We start from the raw sequence: 24,490 nt of genomic DNA on the forward strand, positions 1-24,490 counted from the left end.
CGACACATTTAGCTAAAGTGGCTGCACACACGTAACGATGGCTTTTGTTTTGTGATCATGGTCATTTTGAGTTTGTTTAAATACTGCAGCCCAATGCCTATACGCTAATCCCAGAACATTCTGAAACATTTCAAAGCTTTTAGCGGGAGGAACCTCTTGCATAGGCTTTGTAGATGAAGCTGACCACAGTTCACTGGAACCAGCCAGCTCAGATAAATAAGATGAAAGCAGACATTTCCTGAAAATATCTTGAAAGCTTTCCATTAGACTGTACCAGGGGTATACAGTAAAAACAGCAAGTGCCCATGCTTATATAGCAACTAATCTTCCCACTGCTCTCTCCATTCTGTCTTGACTACTGTATGTGTATCTATTTATCTGCTTCACTTTAACATCTTGTAAAGTACTTTGGGAGAAAAAGATGCAACTTCTGTTTTCTGGTTTACATTACAAAGTAGTTACTGGTGTAACACAAAATTCTACTTAACATTGGTATTAAATATGACAGGGATATACAAAAATTTACAACATCTAATGGGCAAATAAATCAGAAATTTGATCTGCAGATCATTTCAGAGTCAGCCACTCCACAATAGGCATGAACATTCACACAAAATTCTCTGTCTGTCGAAGTGTATTCTGAGAAAGTCAATATAGTCACAAAGACAGGAGTGCCTCAGGCTAGATTTTCAATTTGATTGAATAAATCCAGCTGTTCACTAGAAAGAGGAAATGCTTCACCACTGGGATCTCCAACATTTTATAATTCTAGAAAGATAGCCAGACCATTTACTGTCAGGTACTTTACTTCAGAACAATGAATTGGAAGTCCAAGTTTCTTTAACAGTCAATAAATTTGAGGGCATTTAAGTACTTAGAATAATTTTTGGAAGGCCAGCAGAATACAAAGGGAGCCCAAATCTTATCTAAGCATTAAAATTAGGTGTAAGATTAGGCGTTGTGACTATCCTACATGCAGATTCTACAAAGATTTAATTCATAAACTCTTAATGAAGAAAGGATAAAATTATCATAATACAAACTATTAAGCAGTGATAAGTCTTTAGGTCAGTACAACTGTAATGATAATATTGAATCTCGCAATAGCACAGAAAGTGTCGTTGTACTCTGAAAATGCACTGTGAACTTAAGCACGCCGTATGTCCCTAGGAGAAGGAAGTGGTGAGCCACAATATCGATGCACAAAGTCGGGTGCAAGTCCAACAGTTGCTACTTTAAACAAAGTTTGTCTTCTTCCAAACAAAACAAAAATACTTCAGGTCTTAGAAGTTTCTTTTCATGTATACCCTGAAATCCCATGCTCACCCTGCCTTCTTTAGTTTGTGTTCTTACACCTCATGCAGCACAGAGTATGTGTAATGTGGTTGGTCTTTCTGCTGGAAAGAGGAAGTTTCAGAGTCTTGCTTATGCTACTGCACTGCTGAGCATTATGACAAAATAGTCATCCTGTGTCGCACCAGGTCAAGACATTGGAATACATTATTGGAATAATATTAGAAATAAAATCTACTCTAGTTTTCTATCAAATACAACTCATTTATTTAGGCATGGACCCTTAGGAAGCCTAGGTAAAAAAAATACACCTTGGTTCTCTGCTTCTACTGATTGCTACCAAGACTGCCTGCTACTTGTAGAACATTTAAAAGCAATTGTAAAACAACCATTAGCTATGACAACATTATAATGCAGCACGGACCAGCTATATATTTTAGCTTCTGTTCAGAAGAGTCAAAATTTCCTTAAATGTACAGAAGCTACTTGAAAAATTCATAAGATCTGTTTCACAAATTACCAATTCAACCATAAGAATATATAGTAAAAATGACAAAAGATTTGTTCTTATAGTTGATAAAAAATGTATGCCAAGGCATTCAAGTAAAGTTACTTTCTGTGTTCTGATTTAATGAATCATTTGAGCGGTATCTGGCTGGGTGACAGAGATGCAAGGCTCGCTGAAGCCTACTCTAATGCCTACTGGTATAGCCTTCCTTGGGACAGTAAAGCCAGAACAATGTGTCAGACTGAAGTAATATCAAAGAAAGTAAATGCAGTACTGGGGATGCTATGAGGTTGGCCCACAACATCTCCTGACCTGTGAATATCTATAAGTACTTCTCCGTCCTACTAGCTCCAGTGACCCAGGAAATGCAAAAGAAGAAGCAGCAGTGCGGTAATAAACGGCCTCTGAAATAAGATTTCTGCAATCTTGTAATTCAAGCTGAAAGACATACAAAGATTGCTTGATGGTTTAACCCTATTGAAAAGCAGGGCCTGACACCATGTGAAACCACCAGTGATTTCTTAAAAGATGAACTAATGTTAAATAATGTTTAATGTGAATTTCATGGAGAACTGTCCGTTTTATGCATTGCAAAGTTTATATTCTTAACTTTAAAAATGTATGTTAATTTGGAAAATATAAATTAAGGAATTTAATTGATGCATATGACTACAGCTTTTATAATTCATGCCTATGTATAGAATTTTACTGAAAAAGAATTACCTTTAGGGAAATAATTTGACTTTAATTGTGAAAGTGACATTAAAACAAGAAAACAAAATTCAAATAATACATGTCCCACTAATAGAGAAGGGCAGAGTAATGAATAGAAGAGACTGAAACAACCCCTTCCTTCCTTCCATCCTTCTATAAGAAATATCTAAAACTAAATTAGCTCTTAAAAATAACATTGTTTGTCCATTGCTAACATTTTGTTTCAAATATTTTATTTCATTTGCATTAAAAATATTTCTGTTGATTCCTCCAGTCAATTTCAAGAAGTCTTTCGTCTGTTTTATCTGAAAATTAAACATTCTTTTGACAGGCTAGTTAGAACAATTGTGTATGAGAATAAAAGGTTACTTACACAGATAACAGAACAATAGCAATTAGAGTCCATTCAGGCATTTTGTGAATAATATTTCTGTTTGTTAACCTGAAAAATAGCAATTAAAAGAATTCATCAATCAAAAAAAATTCATTTCATAGTGAAAGTAAACAGATTTTAACTGCTGAATTCAAGTCAGCCCTTTAAAGACTTAGTATGCCACATTACAGTGTGGCATTCACAGTCCCATGTGAGCAGCCAACTTTCTGCCTCTCTCCTCTTAGCCAGCCTTAGAGGAACTATAAAATTGCCAGTATATGTTTTTGTTCCATAGAGAAGTGAGATGAGGAAGGTAGAACAGAAGCCAATTCTTTGAATTCATAGTCTTGGCTGCTATGAAGGCTCAACTCTCCCTGACATCCAATAGGAAATTCCAAGATCTGCATATGTGTTTTCTGTAAAGATGGGCCTTCGAGGCTCATTTTCTTCCTTACTGATTTCAGATCTGGATTTGCTGTAAAAGCTAATGTTGCAGTGTAGTAAAAATACTAAATCACAGCTTGAAACAGTGATTGAGCACCTGATGGGAAGGCAGGGCCAACGCAGGAGAGCTCAGCTGCATGCAATGCACCTGAGTCACCAGAAGGGGTGGAGCCAGGTTCCAGTCCTTCTCAGACCTCATTTAAGAGTTGGCAGTGGAGGTGAGGGTATCTTGCTGGAGTTCCCTGCCTGTTGGAGGCCTTCCAAAGGTAAGCAGTTTTTCTTCCTTTATTTCTGAATCCACAGATGCTGTATTTGGGTTTACTCTTATTTGCTGCGGCCTGGGATTGTGCTACTCTGCTGCTATTGCTATATTTCCTATCACATTGCAGCAATATGTGCGTGAACATATGGGACTTTAAGATACTGGAGATAGTCCTCTGATGGTTCATGTTATTAAAATTGAAACCTACAATTCTAACTTAAGCAATGGGCGTTGGTGCAGATATAAGAGCAGAAGAATGTAGCATGAACATCTTATATCCACTGGTCCCTCTGGTTTAATTCAGTAGTAATACAGTTTGACTTAAACTCAAATGTTAATGTGACTCAACAATTCACATACTGCTAGTTTTATGGCTGAACTTAAGAACGACTGATGCTGTTTGTGATGAGCACTTTTATAGAAAAGCCACAGCTCAAAAAGAATGTGTAGCTATATGGGAACCCAAAAAACCCTAGCAGAATTAATTTTACTTAGACAGATGCTGCCATATAACAGAAATGCTGAAGGGGAATGGCTTAATAGATAAAGTCTGCTTCCTTTGTCTACTCTGCTTCCCTTCTCTGTAGTCTTACATAAATCAGACCCAGAATGAAGCTATTCTGTCACTTACTACTGGCACTGGAGAAGATGGAAGGTTGCTAATAGGTCTGAAAATAAACCCTCTTTTCTAGGAGGAGATATTTACTAAAAGTAGGAATTTCACCTGCTCCATCAGGGGCTTTACATTCTTCCTCATTAGAAGAGGAGACAATGGAGATAGAGGACATCAACCACTGCAGAGGTAAAACAAAAGATTTCTATGCCATGTTCAAGGCTCATTTTAGGAGAAAAGACTTAAATTTGTCTTAAATTTGTTTTGGGCATTTCAAAGGAAGATTTAATACCTGGGAGTTTTCTATAACTGTAGCCTAGTCATAGAAGCTCTATCACTGAATCCCTTCACCTTCTCAGTTCTGATGATTTTACCAAAATAGTACTGACTAAGCATGATTAGGGTAGCATGACAGATGCTTGTAACACAACTGATGGAAGCTCCAAAAAAAATAAAAAGCTAACTCTGCCTCTAATTCAAAACACAGCTGAGTGTAGGCATACCCTTTCTCCTGATTGAGTACAATAAATCCAGCTTCAGGATCAGAACAGAACCGTGCTCAAGAGATTCCGAAGTGTAACAATCTATGATGATCAGTTAAACATTAAAGTTTCCAATATAGTTGTCTTTTCCTCCTCCAAAAGGCAGTTTTAAAATGAAATACCTCTTAACGTATTGAATGCCATGGTTTTCTTCATTCAGTAAGGCTTTTAATTTTTTTAGGAAATTAGATAAATACCCAAGAACACTGGAAAAGTGCTTGTACTTGCCATTGTTAAAACTCAACTTCTCTTTTCTCACTTTGGGAAAACTGTGCTTTTCAAAATTATTATTAAAAAAATGCAGTTGTAAATAAGACATTTTATAGGTTTGCTTCCCTTATTTTGAAATGCACTCAATTGTTTTAAAAAGGATAGTAATGATTATAGCAGTATTATTCCATTTTCTTTCTCAAGTCTACTATCAAAGTAAGATTTTCTTGAAGCTGTAATTACTAAGTAGTTTCTCAACAGCTCTAGCTTTGTTAAAGGATGAAAGAAAAAGCAACATATAATACTATGTGTATAGGAATTATCATGTCAAACTAGAACGATAGTATTGGTAAATACAAATTATTTTTTCAAAAAAGATGCACATTTACCAACTACTATTAAAATAGCTAATGGCAGTAGCTGGCAGCAAAGCTAGTAACTGATGTTTCATTTTTCTGGTTATAGAAAAAGAAACAAAACAAAGGCTGAAGGTCTTGACTCAATACTGATGACAGTGATAAACATTAAGAAATGTCTGATGGAATCATCTTGACAGACAATTCATATGTAACATTCCAGTTAATCTGCTATGATAAAATACAATGGAAGAGACAGATCCAAAACACCTGGGAAAACTCTGTCAAATAGAGAAAGCATCTTTATTTCATTGCTCTACAAGGAGTTATTATTGATTAGAGCACAGGAAGGTGTCATTCTTGTACACAAACTGAGAGATGCAGTTATTTGTGTCAATTAACTCTTATTCAATGTTAGTATTGATTGGCAAGGTCTCAACACTAGTCACTGCCATCAATATGCTATTTATGAAGGAGGCAGTCATAAGATGCAGGATATGCCAGTATGGATTTGCTGATGTACTACTGTCACTGGACTGTTTGAAGTGAGGCTTCCACAACCTTTCAGTACAACACCTGTCCTAAAGCACTTGTGCAACTGAAAAAGAAAACATTTTAGGCTGATCAGACTAAAGCTAGCAACCTACAGGTGTGAAGCCTTAAGTAATATGGAACAGTGGAAGGGCAGTCACTTTCAAGAACAAGCTGTGTGTCAACACAAAGGCCTCTGAAGAGTAAAGCTTTCAGGAAACAGGGAAGTGCAAGTTCTCTGTAAAAATGGATCATTAATTCTTTGTCTTGCCTTTGGCCATAACTAGTACTTTAGAACAATTCATGAAAGACAGAAGAAGGTCACCAAATTTGTCTCACACATATTATGGAAATATTTAAACACAGCAAAAGTTTTAGGATGTGATTTTGGGGTGAGAAATATTTTCCGTTAAAGAGTTTGGTTAAACTTTCTCACACCTACCTAAAGAAAGAAAAGAATACTCAACTTTTCAAAAGAGAGTGTCTCTACTTATTCCTTAAGAATGGATAGGTAAGCCATGAATGCTGGATGAGTTTCTTAGTTGCTCATGAGTATTGCAGTTCATGCCAGCACAGCTTGTAGGAAGGATGTGCTATGGCTGGACTAACTTCTTCCCTCAGCCATTAGACAAAAGGACCAACGAAGCTCCCACAAAGAAGCTCAGAGTGAGTAGATGTATCACAGTGACAGAAATTGACAGGTAAAGGACTAAAGAGTAAGATGCAGACAAACTCCATTGCAAACCATCTCCCAGTAACTGACTGGAGCTCAGCCTTCAAAAAAGTGAACTCTAATATGGACATTCTGGGAGTACAGAGAAGTCCTAGGTTGAAGTAACCAGTAAATGGAAAACTAAACCCAATAATGACACGAAGAGCACACAGTTGGTCCTTTTCCTTCAGTCATTTTCCCCTTTCAAATACTCTTAGATACTGATTTTGCTAGTGGTTTACTACCATTAGCAAATGCTGGCCTGAACTGTAACTAGTGCCTGCTGTGGAAGCAGATCTAAGTTTCCCTATGAGCCCTGTGCTAGAACTTCAACAGGATATCAATACTGTTGAATTAAAGGAAACAAACTCTCAGTGCTGCAGGTGCTCACCACCTCAGCAGCTTCTGATTTCTAGGAAACAATTTGATACAGGAAAACAGTCCAACATGAATAGCAGGTAGATAAGACAGAGCTGTAATAGAAAATTTTGAACACATTTAAGAAACAGCAATATCACACTCATTTTGAGAATCTGTAAATGACAGGTGCCATAAAATTAACTGAAATATATGTAACCTTAAGGTACAGCAGAAATCCTCTTTTCAATGTGTGATACTGAACTTTCAAAAATAAAATCATACATTCACAAACATAATAATTTAGCCTCAAGTTTCTATCTAAATAGCTAATTTTGTCTTCGTCTTTTAACAAAATGCCCTTACACACTCTGGAGAATATTTGACATCTCAGTTTTCGTAACAAAAGCTTACAGGCGCTGTGGGACTTTGTTTGGGAAGAGCTTTAACCATTCTAAAAAGTCTCTTGAGATGCCTCTAGTGCATTTCCCAGCAGTGGTGATTGAATAATATGTTGCCCAAAGGAGGCTGAACTGCAAGTGTTCCTTTAAAAACCAATGGAGCTGAAAATTGTTGTTGCTTAGTTCACAACATGCTCTTTTACCCTTCTTCAGCTAAGCTCTACTACTGTGATGTATTTCACTTCCTTCTTCAGCAAGTTCTTCAGTCTGAAATATTTCTAGTAAGAAAAGTAAGGAAGTTCAGTAGCAGTGCTGCCTCTGTAGTCATTAATATGGTTAAAATGCTTAACAGAGAAAGTAACATCTAAATTTCTAAACCCTACAACGTAAACACGGGTTATAATTTATTCCAGGGCCCCTGCAAAAGCAATCAACTTACGAGTCAAAGAACTCACGTGGATTAAATTTAAATATGGCACTAGAGATTCAAACCTGTACCTTCTGCCAGAGAGCTAGCTTTTCTGTATCAGACAGTTTTATACCAGAAATACAAAGAGAAAGGGCTCAAATGTTTTTATTACTTCTCTATATCCAGTATCTTCATCTTACTTTACTTTCAGCAACACTAACAAGTCCAGCTGTTGCAAGATGCATATGAAACAGTAATAAATTCTTGTGTAGCATTCACAATTGTTATCAACCACTCTTTTCTCCAAATGCTGAATTTCCAAGCAATTTATCTTTGCTTTTATGTTTTTTAAAAGGCTACTTTGCCCTCTTATAGCAAAGCTCCTTTGCAGCAAACTGCTTTTGAAACCTGATATTCAAGCCATGTTATCTTTGAATAGCAAAAATAATTTAAAATATAAGTTCTGCTTTTGAGGTTTTTCAGCTAAAGTGACCACTAAGTATTTATACCGCAGAGGAACAGAAATGCATTTTTAAGACACAAAGATTTAATTCTAAGAGTGGGTGTATACACATTATATAGATGCTATTTCAGTATAACAAAAAATATCTTCCGTGGTTGCAATGCTGTTCAAATCTTAATAACAGTTAAATGACTACAGTTGCAGAATGAGGTCCAAACACAAAAATTCTTATATTTAAAAAAGATCATGCACAGAATCAGCAGAAAGAAGAAAAAAATGGATCTTCCATAGTTTAAAAAAACCAACAAAAACAAAAATCTGGCATATACTGAGATCCATGTTTCAGTGGCATTTCTCTGGCTATCAGACAAATCATAAGGAAACAGGAATAGTTGGGTTTCTATTCACTAAAGACTAGATCTCTTGTGTCAAATGCCTCAAGAATGAGCTTTGGTAAATCTACAAGTAAACATTATGCATGATGGGAGGTGGTGGAAAAGAAACTGTTTCAAGAGTAACAGCCTACACAGTTAGCAGCTCTTGTTGCTCCTTTCCTGACAATGTGTCAAGATGCACAGTGTAATCTAGGTTTAAGATATGAGTGGTGGCTCCCCACAAAAAGAACAGAAACATTTTGAGAAGTTATTACCATTCTAATATCCCTCTTCCTTTAGTCCCAGTGTTTTTAAGTATCCTCTTCAGTGCTTCTGTTCCTATCTGTGGTGAAGGAACATACCCTAGACCTACTTCCCCTTGAAATTAGAAGAAAGGTCAAGCTGGACCTTCTTTCCATTTTGAATGTTAGTGGTAATAATTATTAATTATATTAAATCCTGTTAGCCCAGCTACAGGGAGCCAGAGCAGAAGAAAGTGACAGATGTCAGAAACTCACGCTTAATAGGAGGTGATGAGGTAGCAGAACCTTTAAAAGACTCACCATCATCCTCCAGAGACCACTGGCCTAGTTTTTAAAAACCTATTCCTGGTGACCTAGCCACTGTCAGGAGCAAGGAAGGGGTTGACTTGTTAGTCCGCAGGGAATGTGACATTTCCTACATGAACACACAGCCTCTCTGTGCCCAAATCACAAATACAAATCATGGGATGTTTAATCAATCAAGAATTGCTAAATAAAGACTAATACTTACCGGAAAGTTTTGACAAGATTTTTTAGCTCTGTGTAAACATCCCCTAGCATAATCTGAAGAGGGCCTAAAACTGCAGGTAATCTAGAAGGCAAGAAACACTGGTTAATGTTTTTGTCTCTTAATTTCTCCTCAAATAAGGCTTCCATCAGAGCTCATTAAAGGTAATGAAAAGGGAAAAAAGTTTTTGTGCAATAGATTTGGCATATAGCTTACATTTCAGATTCCTCTCAGTGCTTTTTGGGCAATATCTTCACTTTTACAACATTTTGCTCATAAAAACTAAGGAGCTCTAATTTAGTGTAAATGTGAAGTAGAAATTAGATATAGTATTACACAAACTTTGTATTAAATTCCATGTCAGTTCTGACATAACATTCTTACAATAAAAACAAATGTTTTCATTATAAGTACTGGAATTTCAGGCTTCATAATGCTTTAAAAGTTTATATTGGTTAAAAAATAACAATGCAGAAGGAAAATTACATGCCTAACTGTCATTCACATGAAGAATATATCTGCTAATCTTAGACTTACATATGATAAAAAAGGTTGCAACAAATAATACTCCATTGGAAGTCTGATTATTGGAACAAAGATGTTAGCAGAGCAATCAGAAAATTTCAATAACAGATTACTTTCCTGCTTGAATGTATAAAACTGATAGAGAACACTGCAAACTGCATGTACTGTTTAACAAGTTCTTGGTATCCCCAAATGCTGGCAATAACATCTATTGCTTTTCACGTATTAGATGTAGATTTAAGCTAAAACTTCTGCCTCTATTTGCTCGTTTAATGGTTAACAACTTCTTGCATTTGAATATCCAATTATTTACACTTATACATATATAGGTACTGTGCTGATACTGTTGGAATAGTCAATATTTCTACTTTATATCACTGTACCTTTTACTAGAACTGTGTATTCCCACCAATTTCATCTGAACCAAAAAATCAAGTAAAACTACAGTTGAAATTACAAGTAGTATATACATGAAGTGCACACAGCTATGTGTTGTTAATATTAACATATATGTATTTGTTGCTGATTTTCAGTTCCTATTTTACATCCCTCAGAACCTGCTTCTAAAGAACTTAATTTAGATGCTTCAGATGTTTCCAGGAATCTGAGGGAAACGAGGATGGTAAATGAAGTGCTTTCTGCAGATTTTTTTGGAAGCATATTTTCATTTTAAGCTCCATATGTTATAGCAACATTTAGATCAAGAAAACAGATATTTTCAGTGTAGTGGCACAGCTGATTTCTAACAACTACTGATGAGCAGGAACATGCTGTCCTGCCAGCCTTGAATGCTACAACTTGTCATCTACAAGCTCTGGTGCCTGTAAGAACGGACAAGTTTATCTTAGAGACTATCTTAGTAGCAAGATTCTGACACTTATCTCAGCAGGTTGTGCAAACTGATATCTGCTGCTCTATCATAGCATGATGGTATCAAAAATAGTTTCCTTAGGGCAATACTGGTTATGAATACTGCCACCCAGAAAAAGGTGAAGAATGTCCTTGCACAGTGTGTTTATTACTTAAAATGATGATGAAAGATCACCAATGTGAGCTTGATGGTTACTAAAGTAAGGAATACTTACGCTTTTCTCAGTTTTTCGAGGACAATTCGCTTCCTAATCTGCATTTGTGCATTTGAATCAACAAGTGGGAACATGAGGTCTTGCTGTTGATCGTTCTGTATTACAATATTAAAACCTTTAATTACAATCTAATATTAAATTGCAGTCAATGCATCAGAATAGTCACAGCTTTTCAACTGATGTTTAAACATAGGAAAGCTTTCATCTCTGAACAGAAAAAAGCAGCCAGTAATGTCTTAGTGGACAGAACTCTGGTTAATTTCACCCAACATAGAGTTTACACCTAACCTGTTTTTTCCCCTTTCCTTGCAAAGCCGTATGCTAGATACTTTAATTCAACTAATGGTAAATTTATACAAAAACTAAATGTCTAAACTTTTTTGTTTTTTACAAAAAGCAATGTAACAGCTTTATTTTAAAAGGAGCAGTATTATGAAAGTTACACCCTCTTATGCTCATAATACACTTGACCTTTAAAAGAAAAAGAAATTTCACATGCTTGTACAAACTGTACAGCCTACCTAGGATAGTTAATGTCATTATAGTAAAATAGTACAAGAAGACCTGGTTGCTGTCAGATGGTTTGCCTACCCTGATAAAAATTCAGACCGCTCTATATTTCTTCAGTTCTGCAAATTCTCCAGACTCTTTTCCCCCCAAATTGTCTACATTGCAGCATATATCCAAATAAATCAGCAGACACCAGTTCAGAGAATTTTAACTATAAGTAATGCCAGAGATCTAGTCTTACTCAAAAGAAATAAATCCAATCTCAAGTACTCTGAATTAAAGGAAAAGAAGTTAATATAGATTTTATATAATGATTAAAAGGTGGAGGGGAAAAAAAAATCCAGTTCCTCTTTCACCCAACACCTACTCTGTCTAATGGGTTTGTTTCTACTAAATAAACCTTATTTACCCTGCAAGGCAGCAGTTTTACAGAAAGCCTTTGTTATAGAAGTCCTATCTCTCCAGCTCACAGAAATCACCAGTTTTTTGTGCCAGTAAGCTATTCTCACACAAGGTTCTTTAACAGCTTCATCTCATTGCAATTTTGCAATGCTACAGTTGCAGAGTTGTAGAGATGATGAAAAGGATGGGCCTGGGAAGTGGTGACAGTAGTTGTACTTCATCTTTCTACTAAGATTATAGTAGCAATAGTTCTACCTATTCTCATTTACTACAAAAACTATGTAGGGCCTGTATAGATCTTCTTTCCTATTCCCATTGCCAGTACTTCCCTCTTGTTTCAGTCTGTGTTCAGATTGTGCTCAAGAAACCAAGTCATCTTTCATGCTTCACAAACTGCAAGGAACCTACCAGAACTGAATGCTTCCCAAACAGTCAAATTCATTCTCATCAACTTAAAATAGTTTTCTTCAATCTTAAGGGATTGTTTTGAATTTATCCAGCCTTCCTATTAGTATTTTACATTAATAGCTTGATGTTACCGTGGCCATATCCACTTACAAAGGCAGCAACAAAGAGCTTGTAATGTCTGCTTAGAAGCAGGATTTAAACAGCCCAGGCACTGTTCCATTAGGCACTTACTTTGTCTGTACTTGAATGTTCATCTGTTTGTGTATGTGCTAACTCCTCTTCAGCCAAGATGTACTTTCCTTTGTAGAACTCTCTTACTCGGAGTTGTAGGAATTCTGTTTCTTCTTTTAACTTCTCATAACTAGGCACAGGCTTAACTGTTTCACCTGAGCCCATAAAAGGTAAGGAATAGTTCAGACTGTTTTCAAACTTCCCTACAGCAGCATTAAGATCTTCAGGTGTATCTAAGTCATCCTCATCGAGTTCTTCATTTTCTTGGTTGGCAGATAATAGGCATTCTGATGACCATAAAGTGTAGTTTGGACCATACAAAAATTTTAAGGTTTCCTCAGTTCTCCATTCTGTAAGTGTTTGCTTAAGCAGTTCTAATAAACTGCTTTTGGCAGCTGAGGAAGGAACTGAATCCCTCAGTTCAATTTTTTCATGTTGTTTTGAGTTAGCTAGTGTTTTAAGGTATTCTGCTCCTTTTTTGCTCACACCTAGAAAGACTATCTGTGAATTGCTACAGGTATTTTCACAGTTTTCAGAAACACTTGATTTTCCTGGAGTAGTATTTTTTGAGGGTATTGCAGTTATTTTCTCTTGAACAGCGCAAGCATGCATTTCTTCCTGAGCATTTAATTTACAATTAGAGAGTCGTTCAGTGACTTCTACCACACTTGAGCCTTCAGATTTAGAGCTGGAATAAGCTTTCTGAATGTGCTGCTTCTTGAGGATGCTGTTTCTGTGCAGTTGCTGTGCAAGACTGGCTGAACTTGACTGACTTCCTGGTAGAACGGAAGAAACAAATTCCTGTTCGGTATCACTACTGCTGTCACTGGCTGTGCCATAAGAAGCAGGTTCACATGGATTTGAAGATACCCTAGGATTTTCAATGTCAGAAGCTTTAATTACTTCATCACATAGTTTCACCTCTTCTCCAGATTGACCACTGTAACAGAAAACACAAGTCATCAACAAAATAAGAAATGGATGTTACGTGAGATTGGAAAATTATTATATAAGTAAGAAAAAATGGAACCCTGTTTGTCTATAGTAGATGTGTAACTTTTGGCCTAGAAATTTTATTTAAACTTGAGTTCTAATCTTTTGCAATTAAGATAGCAAGTTTAAATGCTATTTGGAGAAATTAGTTCCCAAATGCTTATTGGCAGTTAGAACAGCAAACAGGTTGTTGTTAAAGACAACAGACTTAAGTTCCAATTTAGTATGAAGAATTTTAAAGTACTTCCTTTTGTAAAATGAAGATCAGTATTTCAGTATGCATATGAATGTAGTACCTGAAAATCAGTAGGCCAGTAGAGCTTGTTTTTGGCATATGTTTGCCATTTAATGGCTGGATGTTCCAAAAGAAAACAAAGTCACAATACACCACAAGGTACAGAGAGATGACAGAGTAACGTGACTTCAATTGAGCTGATACTGATGTTTTAGAATAGGAAGTGCAGAAGTTTTCATCACCTATAATTGGTACCACTTTTTTTATGAAGAATAGATGGTATAAAATATTTAAAGTACAAACTGTTATTTGTTTCAGATTTCAGCAGGTTCAATTATGACACATAGGCCAAGAGCAGCTGTACACTAAATCATACAGGTCAAACATGCTAGTTTTGAATCACAAAGGAAAAGAAATAAGACAAACAATCCTTTCTCTAATAAGGTCTCTTCAAAGATTTGCCTTTTACCTAATATAATGTTAACGTTTCTGACTTTAAATGCATATAACAAATTACTGTTCAATGTACCTCTGCCCCTTCTTCAGCAGCTCTATGTCTGATGGTCTGCAAAAAGAATACAAGGAATGAAGACTTTTTCTGCTAAATCAGTGCTCTTGAAATACACAAACACAGAAAATACATAGTTGAGGATGGAAAGAATCTCTAATGATCTTAGTCCAACATCCTTTGTTGAAAGCAGGATTAGCTGGAGCAGGATCATACATACACATTCACTGAGCAAAATTTGTGTGGGCCTGTAGCATGATACATTTAACAACTAATCAAATCATTTAAATGTTAGTAAGAAAGGACCTCTGGAGGTCTAATCTGACCTCCTGAGACAGTGAGATTGTCACTAGCAGCAGATAAGGTCAGTCTTATCTTATGTAAATTTAAATCTTGAAAATCTTGAGGATTGAGATTTCAGAACCTTTCTGTGTACACTGATTTGTTCCACCACTCTCCTAGAGCATACCTTTTTCCCCCCCAGTGTCAATGTAAACAACTGATATCATAACTTATGGCCAACACTCCTTCTTAAGATTTCTGATAATAACCAAGACCAAGTTTAGGTCTGTAGTCTATGTAATTTTTTTCAAAAGGTTGTAGACTGTTTTCAGATCATCCCTTGCTTTCCTCTTCATCAAGCTAAACATGATCAGATCCTCATTAGTCACAAGGCCTCTACAGGAAAAACAATCCTGAGTAGTTTGCAGGAAAAATGCTCCAAATTGATACAGGAAATAGGAATAGACACGATATCTTCATTTGAAATTGTTTTTAAAAAAATAGGCTATTAAGTTATAGTGATCTAAGATAATGGAGTCCAAAGGTTTCTGGAAACACTAAGGACTGTTACTGAATGGATTCTGAAGGATTTCTTCCAAAAATTTCTAGCTGATGTTCTGCTTCATTTCAGTTATAAGGTAGCATCACAATGCTAATTACTTTATTCAGCACTGAATATTGAAATCCATACCTGCCTTATGAATGACAGAGAACCTTCTAAGCATGCCCTGAATATAAGTCAATGAAATAATACCTTAAACTTGGACAGTATATATAAAAAAAAAAATCAACACAACAGATTTAAAAGGATGACAGCTGCACTTTTCATATAAATGAACTGAGTCTGGAAAGTAAAGGTGACATGATAGTGATTTAAACTACTAACACCAAATAATTACTTTTCAAAGTTTTAAGTAGAGGTTTTTGTCTTCTTATGCAAACAGATATTACTAGCCATGCACTGCTTGTTTTTTGTTTGTTTGTTGGTTTGTTTTGAAAATATACCCACCCCAGCATAAATAGTTAATTATGTCAAACATATCAGAACTCTGCTCTTTATGTTAACAAAGAGATATTAAAAATAGTTCCTCTAGAGAGAGCAAAACAATACCACGAAAACACTGGTAAGCTTACTTAACTATTTTACAGTTTTACCTAATTCTCCAGATCAGGCTGTTCTCAGCCTCTTCTCTCACCAACCTGTATTTCATACAGCTCCTCCCACTGTGAAACTGAGCTCACATATAATTTCAGATTATTTATTCTGCTGAAAGCAAGGGTACTTGCTTAGACGATGAAAACTGAATAAATGAGCTGACCCTTCTCTGGGCAAGTATTTACTGTTGAGCAGTGACACCCAGTGGCTTGATTCATTGTTTGCACACCTTAACTTTTAATATATTAAAGCACAGACTGTGTAACACTTCCAAAACGTGTGCTGCAGTAATAACAGAAAATAGGCAATCTGAAATGACAGTTTTATGCAGGATAAGGAACTTCTTCATATTACAGACTTTCAGTCTGACCTTAAGCCCAATGCAAGTGCTCTGTTAAAATGAGAAAATCTCCTGTAACAGAATAAAATGAATTATTCCTTTATCTTACATGGCTTGTAAAAATCCAGTCACAATAGATACATTTTAAAATTAATAGGAGTTTATTATTATTTATGACTAGTCTGCCCTCTAAACTAACACAGTCAAGTCTGAGTAGTTGTTACTAGAACTGGGCCGTGTCAATTACAGTAACGCATATGGCAGCAACACTTAATGTGAACACCATGCTAAGCTAACATGCTAATGTCACTTGTCTCTGCTTCAGTCTAACTATTTGGATGTATTGCAACTAATTAATTAGCACTGCAGCTTAGACAGAGAAAACAATATCCTTGAAATAAGCTACAAATATATAAGGTCACACTTACATTTCTTCTTCTCGCATCCATACTGGACTCTTGGAAATCTGAGCTTCAAAATATTTAGATGCTTTATAGCAAAAGTTGCTGCAAAAGCACTGGAAATACAGTATGGAAAATATGATTGAAGATATCATTAGTAGTAATAATAACTTAAAAAAAACAAACACCAAAACACTCGAGCAGTCCTGAACCCTGTAAAATATCTATACAGTTTAAAAGATGTGCAATAATATTCAGGTGTTTAACAATGTAAATTCTGGTCTGCAATAGAACTTTTTTGTAACTTTCGATATGACTCCTAAAATTTTGCAGTATCCTAAAAAAAAAAAAAAAAATTATCTTGCACAGTTGTGTCAGATAAGACAGAATGTCTCAGCACTTCTCAGACTCAAGCTTGGTAGCTTGGAGATGGAAATACACTACTTAGGAACTTCATAATCCAATAATTTATGAAAATGATTTTCATGAGATCCAAATGCATTGGTTCTGATTCAATCCACTATATGAATGCTGTTACAAAATGCATTTGTAATGTGGAGACAATATTAAATACATTTAAAAAACAACTTGTTACCATACCTTTCTTTCAGTGATATCATAAACTCTGTTAGTTTTTGTTGAAATCCTGTACTTCTGTTTTGGCACCTAAAATGATATGCTTTCATCAGCAAGATTGTCACATCGTTACATAAAACTTTCCTCCTAATTCACGTTTTCAGTACATGTAATGCACTCAGTTAATTGAATTACATACTACAACAAACTTTTCTCTCAACTCTCTTGGTATTTTATCTCCTTAGACATAAGAACTGCAATTTCTCATTATTTACATCTTAGAAGACAACTTCAGGTCTACAAGAAAGCCCATGCTGGGAGTGAATCAATTGAGCTGCCTTAGGAGAAACCTGATTCATGCATGATTCCACCACTATTTGGAGAAATCCAGAGGGGAGCTTATATCAGATGCAATAGTTTCCCAGTTTTGATGGGACACGTGAAGTCCAAAACCGTACATATTTTTTCTTTCATGATTTTTTTTCCCCAGATAACTTGCTGTATCACTACTGGTATTACATATTACATCATAGATTATCTAACTGAACTCATAGTTCCACTTAAGCTCTGATATATTGTATTTAAGTGTGACTGATTTTGACACAAGTAACATATTTTGGAGAGGATGTATTTGCAGTCACAAAGTAATACCCATGCATTTTACCTTTTTTCATTTCAGCCCATCTTACAGAGGTACAGAAGAACCAGATTAGAGTGTTTTTGCATGCATGAAGGATGGCTATGAAACCATACCTTATTCATCTTTATTACTATCAAAATAGATTGTAACTGATTCTCTTATACAGCAATGGTTGTCAACCAATCAGATTCAACTTTTTACTTCAGAAGCATTGTACTGAAGTGATACCTGACTCAATCTATGATTAATATTCTAAGTTTAAAATGAAAAGAATAAGCAAGAGAATAAAAAATGCTAATAGATTCTTATGATAACACTACTCATTAAAAAAGCATCTTACATTTTCCAGTTTATTTTGACATACAGGGTAACCACATAGCTTGATGATAGACCGTTCATCAACAATGTCTTTATAGTGAGATGGAGTAATACATTTTCCCTGCAATGATAAGAAAATAGTTCAAAAACAGATACTGGAAGATCTGTCATACTCAAATGAAAATAAGCAAATACGTATTTTACATTTTATAGCAGCAGGTTAATAAACAGCACTGAGAACCTACCCAGTAAAAAATGGTAAAAAGTTTTTAAAAAAAATACACACAGTTATTTTTGCATATACAAGCACCTCATCACATACCTCTAGTGTACCTATTCTCTCAATTTTCCTTTCTTTACATGTTACATACACCTATTTGCCATCATACTTACAACCTTAGCAGGAATAATCCTTGTATCTTCCCAGTAAAACTGCTGCCAGATGAACCGTGGGGTAAAGAGTACCATTGTCTAAATTCACAGAGGGCATGACACGGACATAACTTCTTGTACTTCCCAGAGGCATAAACAAAGTATGCTAATAGAGAGAGATTCACAATTATATCTCATCCTACAAAACTGGAGCATATTTTCACTGCAGAACCCTTGAAAATAAGGCAACCATCAACGGAGCTGACAAGAGAGAATGAACTTGGCCACTCTGAACTACAGCAAATTGTTCTAAGAATTTAAAAAAAAACAGTTGGACATTAAGATACAAAATAATACCAAAACTTACAACACCTACAGAATTCAGAAGGAACTCTTCAGTAATGTTCTCTTCCAGGAGTTGCTCAACAATATGCAGTGCTTTTTTCTCAAATTCAATTTTTTTTCTAGTAGAAGCTTCCAGGGCTGCTTTCCTGTAACATAAGAAATGTTTAATGAAACAGCAGCTCCCATAAGCGATTCCCTGAGTGAATATTTATCTTCTTTTCTGAAATACAGTAGCTTGCATTTTCTGCATCTCATCAAGTTGGCCAAACAAAGCAACAAGTGGACTATAAGTTTTGTAATAACCATTGAAAAGGGAAAAAAAAAATAAAAAATTCTAACTTTGCTTTGCTTTATTTTCTCCCCAGTCAGGAAAAGTATTGACTTTTATTGCCAAACCACAACAGAATTATTTCAGTTTTGCATGCACCCGTTGGTCATGTATTTTCCTGTATCTTCCATGTATCTGCAGTGGGACATATTTTAACATATTCTCTTAATATACATAGATTTTAGCCTTTGCTAAATGTTATCCTCATTCTTAAGACAGGCTGATTAAACTGCAGCAGCCGGGTGACAGAATGGAGACATCCCTTGTAGCTCTGCCTCCCCCAGGAAAGAAGTTCTGCCACCTGTGTCACCACTGCGAGTCTGAATTCCTTTGGGCAGCTTTCCCCGATGGGCGGCTGCCTCATGTCTCAGTGGGGAGCAGGTGGGAGAGGCACCTGTACTACGGCATTCTGTGCTGGTAAAGGGGATGCAGCTTTCAGCCCTGTTAAGACGTAATGTGCAGCTCTGGCCAAACACGATGGCTATGCCTATTATAAGCAGTGCTAAGCTGATGTTCGCTTAAAAGACGCGCAGCATCGCGCCAAAAACCTGCAGGAGGTGGATGCTGGTGGTCTCTGGAAGTCAGTTATCTCTAAGAAAGCCAAAAACACGGGAGGAAAAGATTACAGTCTCGGAGTAAAGCAGAGCAAAGTGACCACCATATGTTGTTTGCTAGAAATGGTACCTCTGAGCAGCATCTTCATTTTTTGGAGCAGCTGACCGTTTATTTCCTAGAAATCAAAAACATGAAAGCATAAGTGAGTTTTCTTCCTTTAGCAATGGAAAACATTGGAACTTTTAAAAATTTGAAGACTTCTGCAAGCACAGTGGAATGCACGGAACCTCGCTTTTGGTGGCCGTGTCTTCAGCAAGCAATAACCACTCAGCAGCGTCAGGCACAGCTTTTAGTACCGCTCCTGGGGTAAGCACGGCCTGCCCGACCCGGACACGGAGACGCGGACACCGGACACTGACAGCCCGACGCGGCGCCGCAGTCCCCGCAGAGCCCGCCAGGGCTCGGGCCCGCCTCGTCCGACCGCTTGCCGTGAGCCCGCTGTGCCGGCCTGCGGGCGCTACGCGGGGCGGGCGGAGCGCGGCGCGGAACTCACCTGCGCGCCGCCGGCCGGGCCTCCCCTTCGCGCCGCCCGGCGGCTTCCCGTCCGCCATCACGGTGCTGCCGGCTCCCTCCCCCTGACCTCTCACCGGGGGCGGAGCCGTGTCGGCCCGGGCCGGGAGCGAGGAGGGGCGGGAGAGCGGCACGGCCCCAGCGGCGCGGCTGCGGTGAGCGCTTCTGGCGGGGTTGGTTCGTTTTTAATTCAGCCCTGGGTTAAAGGCTGGCGTTAGCAGCCCCTCGTGCGGGCGTGTGTTGCACCTCGCCCGGCGAAGCTGCTGGGGAATTTAATGAGTATTTAATAGAGGAGAGAGAGCGCTGAGTGTTAGCGGCAGAAAGCTCCTAATTATTTCGATGCTGTGCGTTTGCCGCTGGAACCACTGGAAAGATGTAATTAGAAAGCGGGGTAAGTCCTGAGGCCTGGGAGCGCGCGGGAGCTGAGCGGCGGGTCCTGCTGCGCCCTGCGTGCCGTCACGTGTGTCACGGCGGGGAGGGAGGAGCGGCGGCGTTTGGGTTGGTCTGGGGGCTCGAAACGTCCTCGCAAACGGGCGGCTCGGAGCGGTGTGCGCTAATGGGGAACGTGGTCACTGTCAGATTGAAAGATCGGGCTGGGAACGCTGCCGGATTGCAGGGAGGTACGAATGTTAGAATAGGCGGCTGAGAATAGTTGTTGTATTCTTGGAGCATTGAAATTCGCACGTGTGTGTTTTTGTGCTGTTGTGAGTTGACTGGGTTTTGTAGATATCCACGTAGGTGGGTCCAAGTGCTGTGATAGGTTGAGGTCAAGTTCAAAAGGAAAGATAGAGGATGGCATGTTGAGGTATCTGCAAGAGTGCAAAGTCTGGGTGCTTTGATGAACGGTTTGCTAATTATCCAAGGGCAGAGGTGGTGGATAGGCACAGCGGTTGTATAACCAGACTTGGGCAGAAGAAATTACTCAAAACTAAAAACAAACAAACAGAAAACCCCGAACTTGAAGTTTTTAGAGATGAAGGACCTAGAGATAAAAGTCTGCTTGATCAGCCAACCTAGACATTGCAAGGAAGTAAATGATGTTGCATATGTAGTCTTGACTGGACTAAAACACTGTTGGTGCAAGGCAGCAGGCACCTGCACGCCCTGTGCCTCTCCCAGGCAGCAGGCAGAGTCCTCACCCAGTGAGGGTACCTCCAGGAAGCAGAATGAGGATTTGTGGTTGGTGTGCAGTGAGCCTGGATGTGCTCCGTGTTGGCTGCAGTTGTCAATGAACGTGGACATGCAGTAGCTAAAAGATTGTTCTCATTTCTCTATTTGACGTCTTTTTATTAACATGTTTTTTAAAAAATTTCTGTGTTTACTTCATGGGTTTTAATACTGTACCTTTTAATTCATTACAGTTTTCAATGCCTGAAGAACAAACTCAAACTATAATGGCAGTCGATGAACTTCAAGCCATAATAGAAAGATGTGTAAGTACTTCTCATAAAAGTCACAAATGCAAGGAGTGTAAGGTTCACTTTATGGCTTCAAAACACAAGGCGCTTGTTAGCAGATCTCCTTACTGTTATCTGGGTTCAGACTCCATATTTCATTGACTTCTCCATGGCACTTATCCCAGGTTCTCCCTCTTGGAGAAAGAAGTGTTTTCGTTTCTCTCACAGAATCACAGAACTGTAGGGGTTGGAATGGACCTCCAGAGGTCATACAGTAGGCTGCACAGGTAGGCGTCCAGGAGTAGTCTTGAATGTCTCCAGTAGAGCTTCCTGTGCTCCAGTTTATGTCTGTTTCCCCTTCTCCTGTCCCCGCAGACTGCTGAAAAGAGGTTGGCCATGTCCCTTTGACTCCCACACTTAAGATATTTATAGACATTAATAAGATCACCTCTGAGTCTTCTTTTCTAAAGGCTGAACAGACTCAGTTTGCTCAGTTCTTCCTCATGGGAGATGCTCCAGGCCTTTTTATCAACTTTGTGTCCCTCCACTGGACTCACTGTCTTTTTTGCACCGGGAAGCCCAGATGTGGATCCAGTACTCAGAACTAGATGCAGTACTCAAAGTGGGTACAGTACTCCATATCACGGGCATTTTCTAGATAGCAAATTAGTTTAGACTTAGAAATAGCTACTGAAATACTGCTTTATCTTCTGTGGTAGCTCTTGGTAACCTCTTATTCTTTATATATTAAAAGAAAAGTTACAGTGACACTACATCTTCTTTTGAAAAGGAAGCTTATGTTTACCTATTTTTGTATTTACCTTTTTTAAAAGAAGTTAAACATGCTTATTTTCTTTATAGCAAATTCTGGAAGAAGCTGATTTTAGAGGAGAAGATTATGATCTGTTTCAGGTAGCAGGTCAGAAATGTTTAGAAGATGGATATGCTGCTCAGTTATTAGAAGTGATTCAAAATGTGAAAAATAAGGTGAGTTTAAGTTTGAGTTCCATAAATATGATCCTTCTGGGTTTAGAAAATGTCCAGTTTTGGTTGATTCTCTGAAAATCTAATTTGTAGGTTATCATCAAGAATATGGGTTGGAATCTCATCTCTCCTCTTGTTAGATGTATTTTAGCATATAAAAAGGAAGATGAGAAGCGAGAACACTGCCTGAAGATACTAGATCAGTTGGTGCAGGTATGGTTTTGAAATACATGGTTGTAATAAGATACTTTTAAGGAAGGGGCAGAAATTCCTTCCGACTTCAAGAGAAAATAGGACATGAACGCTTCTGAGTTCCTCTGTCCATTCCACATCACTGTTAAACTCATGGTCCAATTTTATCTGAAGTAGACACAGCGATAGCATTCTCAGAGGTAGTGAACTTTTTAATACATTTAGACAATTCTAGACAAAACTGAGTTAGACATCATCCACTACAAAGTTCTTCGCAACCAGTTTTTGCAGTTAGTGTAGCCAAGCAAGGCTACCTCTTGTCTGTGGCAGGTCATAAACGATTGGAAGGCACCCACAAGTTTTATTGAGTCCAACTCCTGCCTACACACAGAGCCACCCAAAATTCAAGCCCTATGTCTGAGAGTGTGCTCCAGATACTTAATGGATTCTGGCAGGATTTGGGCTGTGACAGTGGGTAGCTGATGATTCTGGTGGAGTCATAGGAAATAAGATTTAATCTGTAGGAAATTCCCTTTTGGTTTCTTTTCAGTTATCTACTTAGAAAACAATTTGCAAACTAAGCCAAATTCACACTGAAGTTTTTCTTTTCTCTCTACTACTAAGGAATAACTTCTTGCTCAGGTACTATGAGGTGCCTATACAACATAGCAAATCTAATGGCACTAAACTTGATTTCTGTGTTTTCAGCTTATATGTACGTGTACATGCATATACACTCAGAATAGTACATTTACTATAGGGATGTATTTATTGTTTCATGTTTGATTCTTTAAAGATAATTTTGGATGTTCTAATCTGTTTTCTTAATGTTCAGGAGTTTCTGTACTGTGGTTTGTTTGTGATGTTTTTTTTTTCTCCTGTTTGTTTGGTTTATATTTTATAACTGTGGTGAGTAAAGCATGCATTTGTTCATCTCTTGTAGCTGTGTAATCCGAAGGAACTTTTTTTGGGTTTACTTGAGCAGATTGAACAGACATCAGGAGAGCAGGTGTGCCAGACTATCATGCTACTGCTTCAACCTTTGCAGACAGGTAACATTGACTTTCTCATATGATTTCTGTCAATGAAATTTATTTATTTATTTTTATTAATTATTATTTATTTATTTATCAGATTAGTTTAGCCTTTGGTGGAGTAATTTAAGAAAATTTTAAATAAGATTGATAACCGCAGTTGAAAAAGCAACATTTTTCTTCATTCATGAAATTTGGTTATTTTTTGCAGTTGTAAAATGCTCATATCCTTGTTACAGAAATAGAATTACATGGACTCATAGATTTGGAGAATTCATTATTTAATACTTAAAACTTTAAAATTATAAAACTTCTACTTGTAATTGAAACAGGTTGAAAAATATGAATTGAAAAACTCCGTTCTTCTGTTTTATATGCAAAAATTAAAAATACAGATTGAGATATTAGTTAAGTAGGTAACAAGTAGTAGTTTCTCTCTTGGTACGTGGAAATGAATCACACTTCTTATCAAGTTTAAGTCCAGCTCTAGCAGTCTCTGAGCTCTGTTACTGCATTAAGTTAGAATTTAACAAAAGAAGCAGTTTGATAATAAGAAATGTGTGTTTTATTGCATAACCAATCTGCTGCTAGTGTGCACTGAGATCAGTTTAAATGGAAAGTGACTTGTGCTGCTTCCTCAGGCTGGGAGACCCTGTGTTGTTTTTGCCACAGAGTATAGAACAACTCTGAGCTGCTTAATGAAGAGTCAGATCCCAGCAGAAAGTTTTGTCAAGCAAGTAAAGCAGGAAAGCCATACTAAAGATGTTTTC

General features: G+C 37.4%; 2 protein-coding genes across 12 annotated transcripts in view; one reads left to right on the top strand and one right to left on the bottom strand.

Moving 5' to 3' along the window:
- The window catches only part of RPAP2 (RNA polymerase II associated protein 2), a 35,040-nt gene extending 14,863 nt beyond the window's left edge, over positions 1–20,177 (bottom strand). Inside the window, exons 1-11 of one of the 3 annotated variants that reach the window (XM_031614810.2) lie at positions 20,097–20,177; positions 19,673–19,718; positions 18,692–18,806; positions 17,966–18,064; positions 17,010–17,075; positions 16,437–16,525; positions 14,252–14,287; positions 12,495–13,434; positions 10,944–11,038; positions 9,337–9,417; positions 2,889–2,957 (exon numbers count right to left, since the gene is read on the bottom strand). In XM_031614810.2, the coding sequence (XP_031470670.2) occupies positions 2,889–2,957; positions 9,337–9,417; positions 10,944–11,038; positions 12,495–13,434; positions 14,252–14,287; positions 16,437–16,525; positions 17,010–17,075; positions 17,966–18,064; positions 18,692–18,806; positions 19,673–19,718; positions 20,097–20,154 (1,694 nt within the window). In that variant the 5' untranslated portion in view covers positions 20,155–20,177. Of the gene's footprint in view, positions 1–2,888; positions 2,958–7,563; positions 7,595–9,336; positions 9,418–10,943; positions 11,039–12,494; positions 13,435–14,251; positions 14,288–16,436; positions 16,526–17,009; positions 17,076–17,965; positions 18,065–18,691; positions 18,807–19,672; positions 19,719–20,096 lie in introns of those variants that run through there. The other 2 variants (XM_090146360.1, XM_090146359.1) reach the window with 2 other exon arrangements.
- Positions 1–24,490, top strand: part of GLMN (glomulin) — a 160,994-nt gene that overhangs the window by 35,256 nt on the left and 101,248 nt on the right. For 4 of the 9 annotated variants that reach the window (XR_016469237.1, XR_016469238.1, XM_090146354.1 and 1 more), the window contains exons 2-5: positions 21,475–21,546; positions 22,372–22,497; positions 22,588–22,707; positions 23,630–23,738. Coding sequence is in view for 7 of the 9 variants with exons in the window: in XM_090146354.1 (XP_090002480.1) it covers positions 21,475–21,546; positions 22,372–22,497; positions 22,588–22,707; positions 23,630–23,738 (427 nt within the window). In the remaining 2 variants the exon portion in view is untranslated. Of the gene's footprint in view, positions 1–20,176; positions 20,287–20,367; positions 20,505–20,612; positions 20,734–21,474; positions 21,547–22,371; positions 22,498–22,587; positions 22,708–23,629; positions 23,739–24,490 lie in introns of those variants that run through there. The other 5 variants (XM_031614814.2, XM_090146356.1, XM_031614813.2 and 2 more) reach the window with 5 other exon arrangements.

This window comes from Phasianus colchicus, chromosome 9, assembly GCF_987193195.1.
Source record: "Phasianus colchicus chromosome 9, bPhaCol1.hap1.1, whole genome shotgun sequence".
NCBI lineage: Eukaryota > Metazoa > Chordata > Aves > Galliformes > Phasianidae > Phasianus > Phasianus colchicus.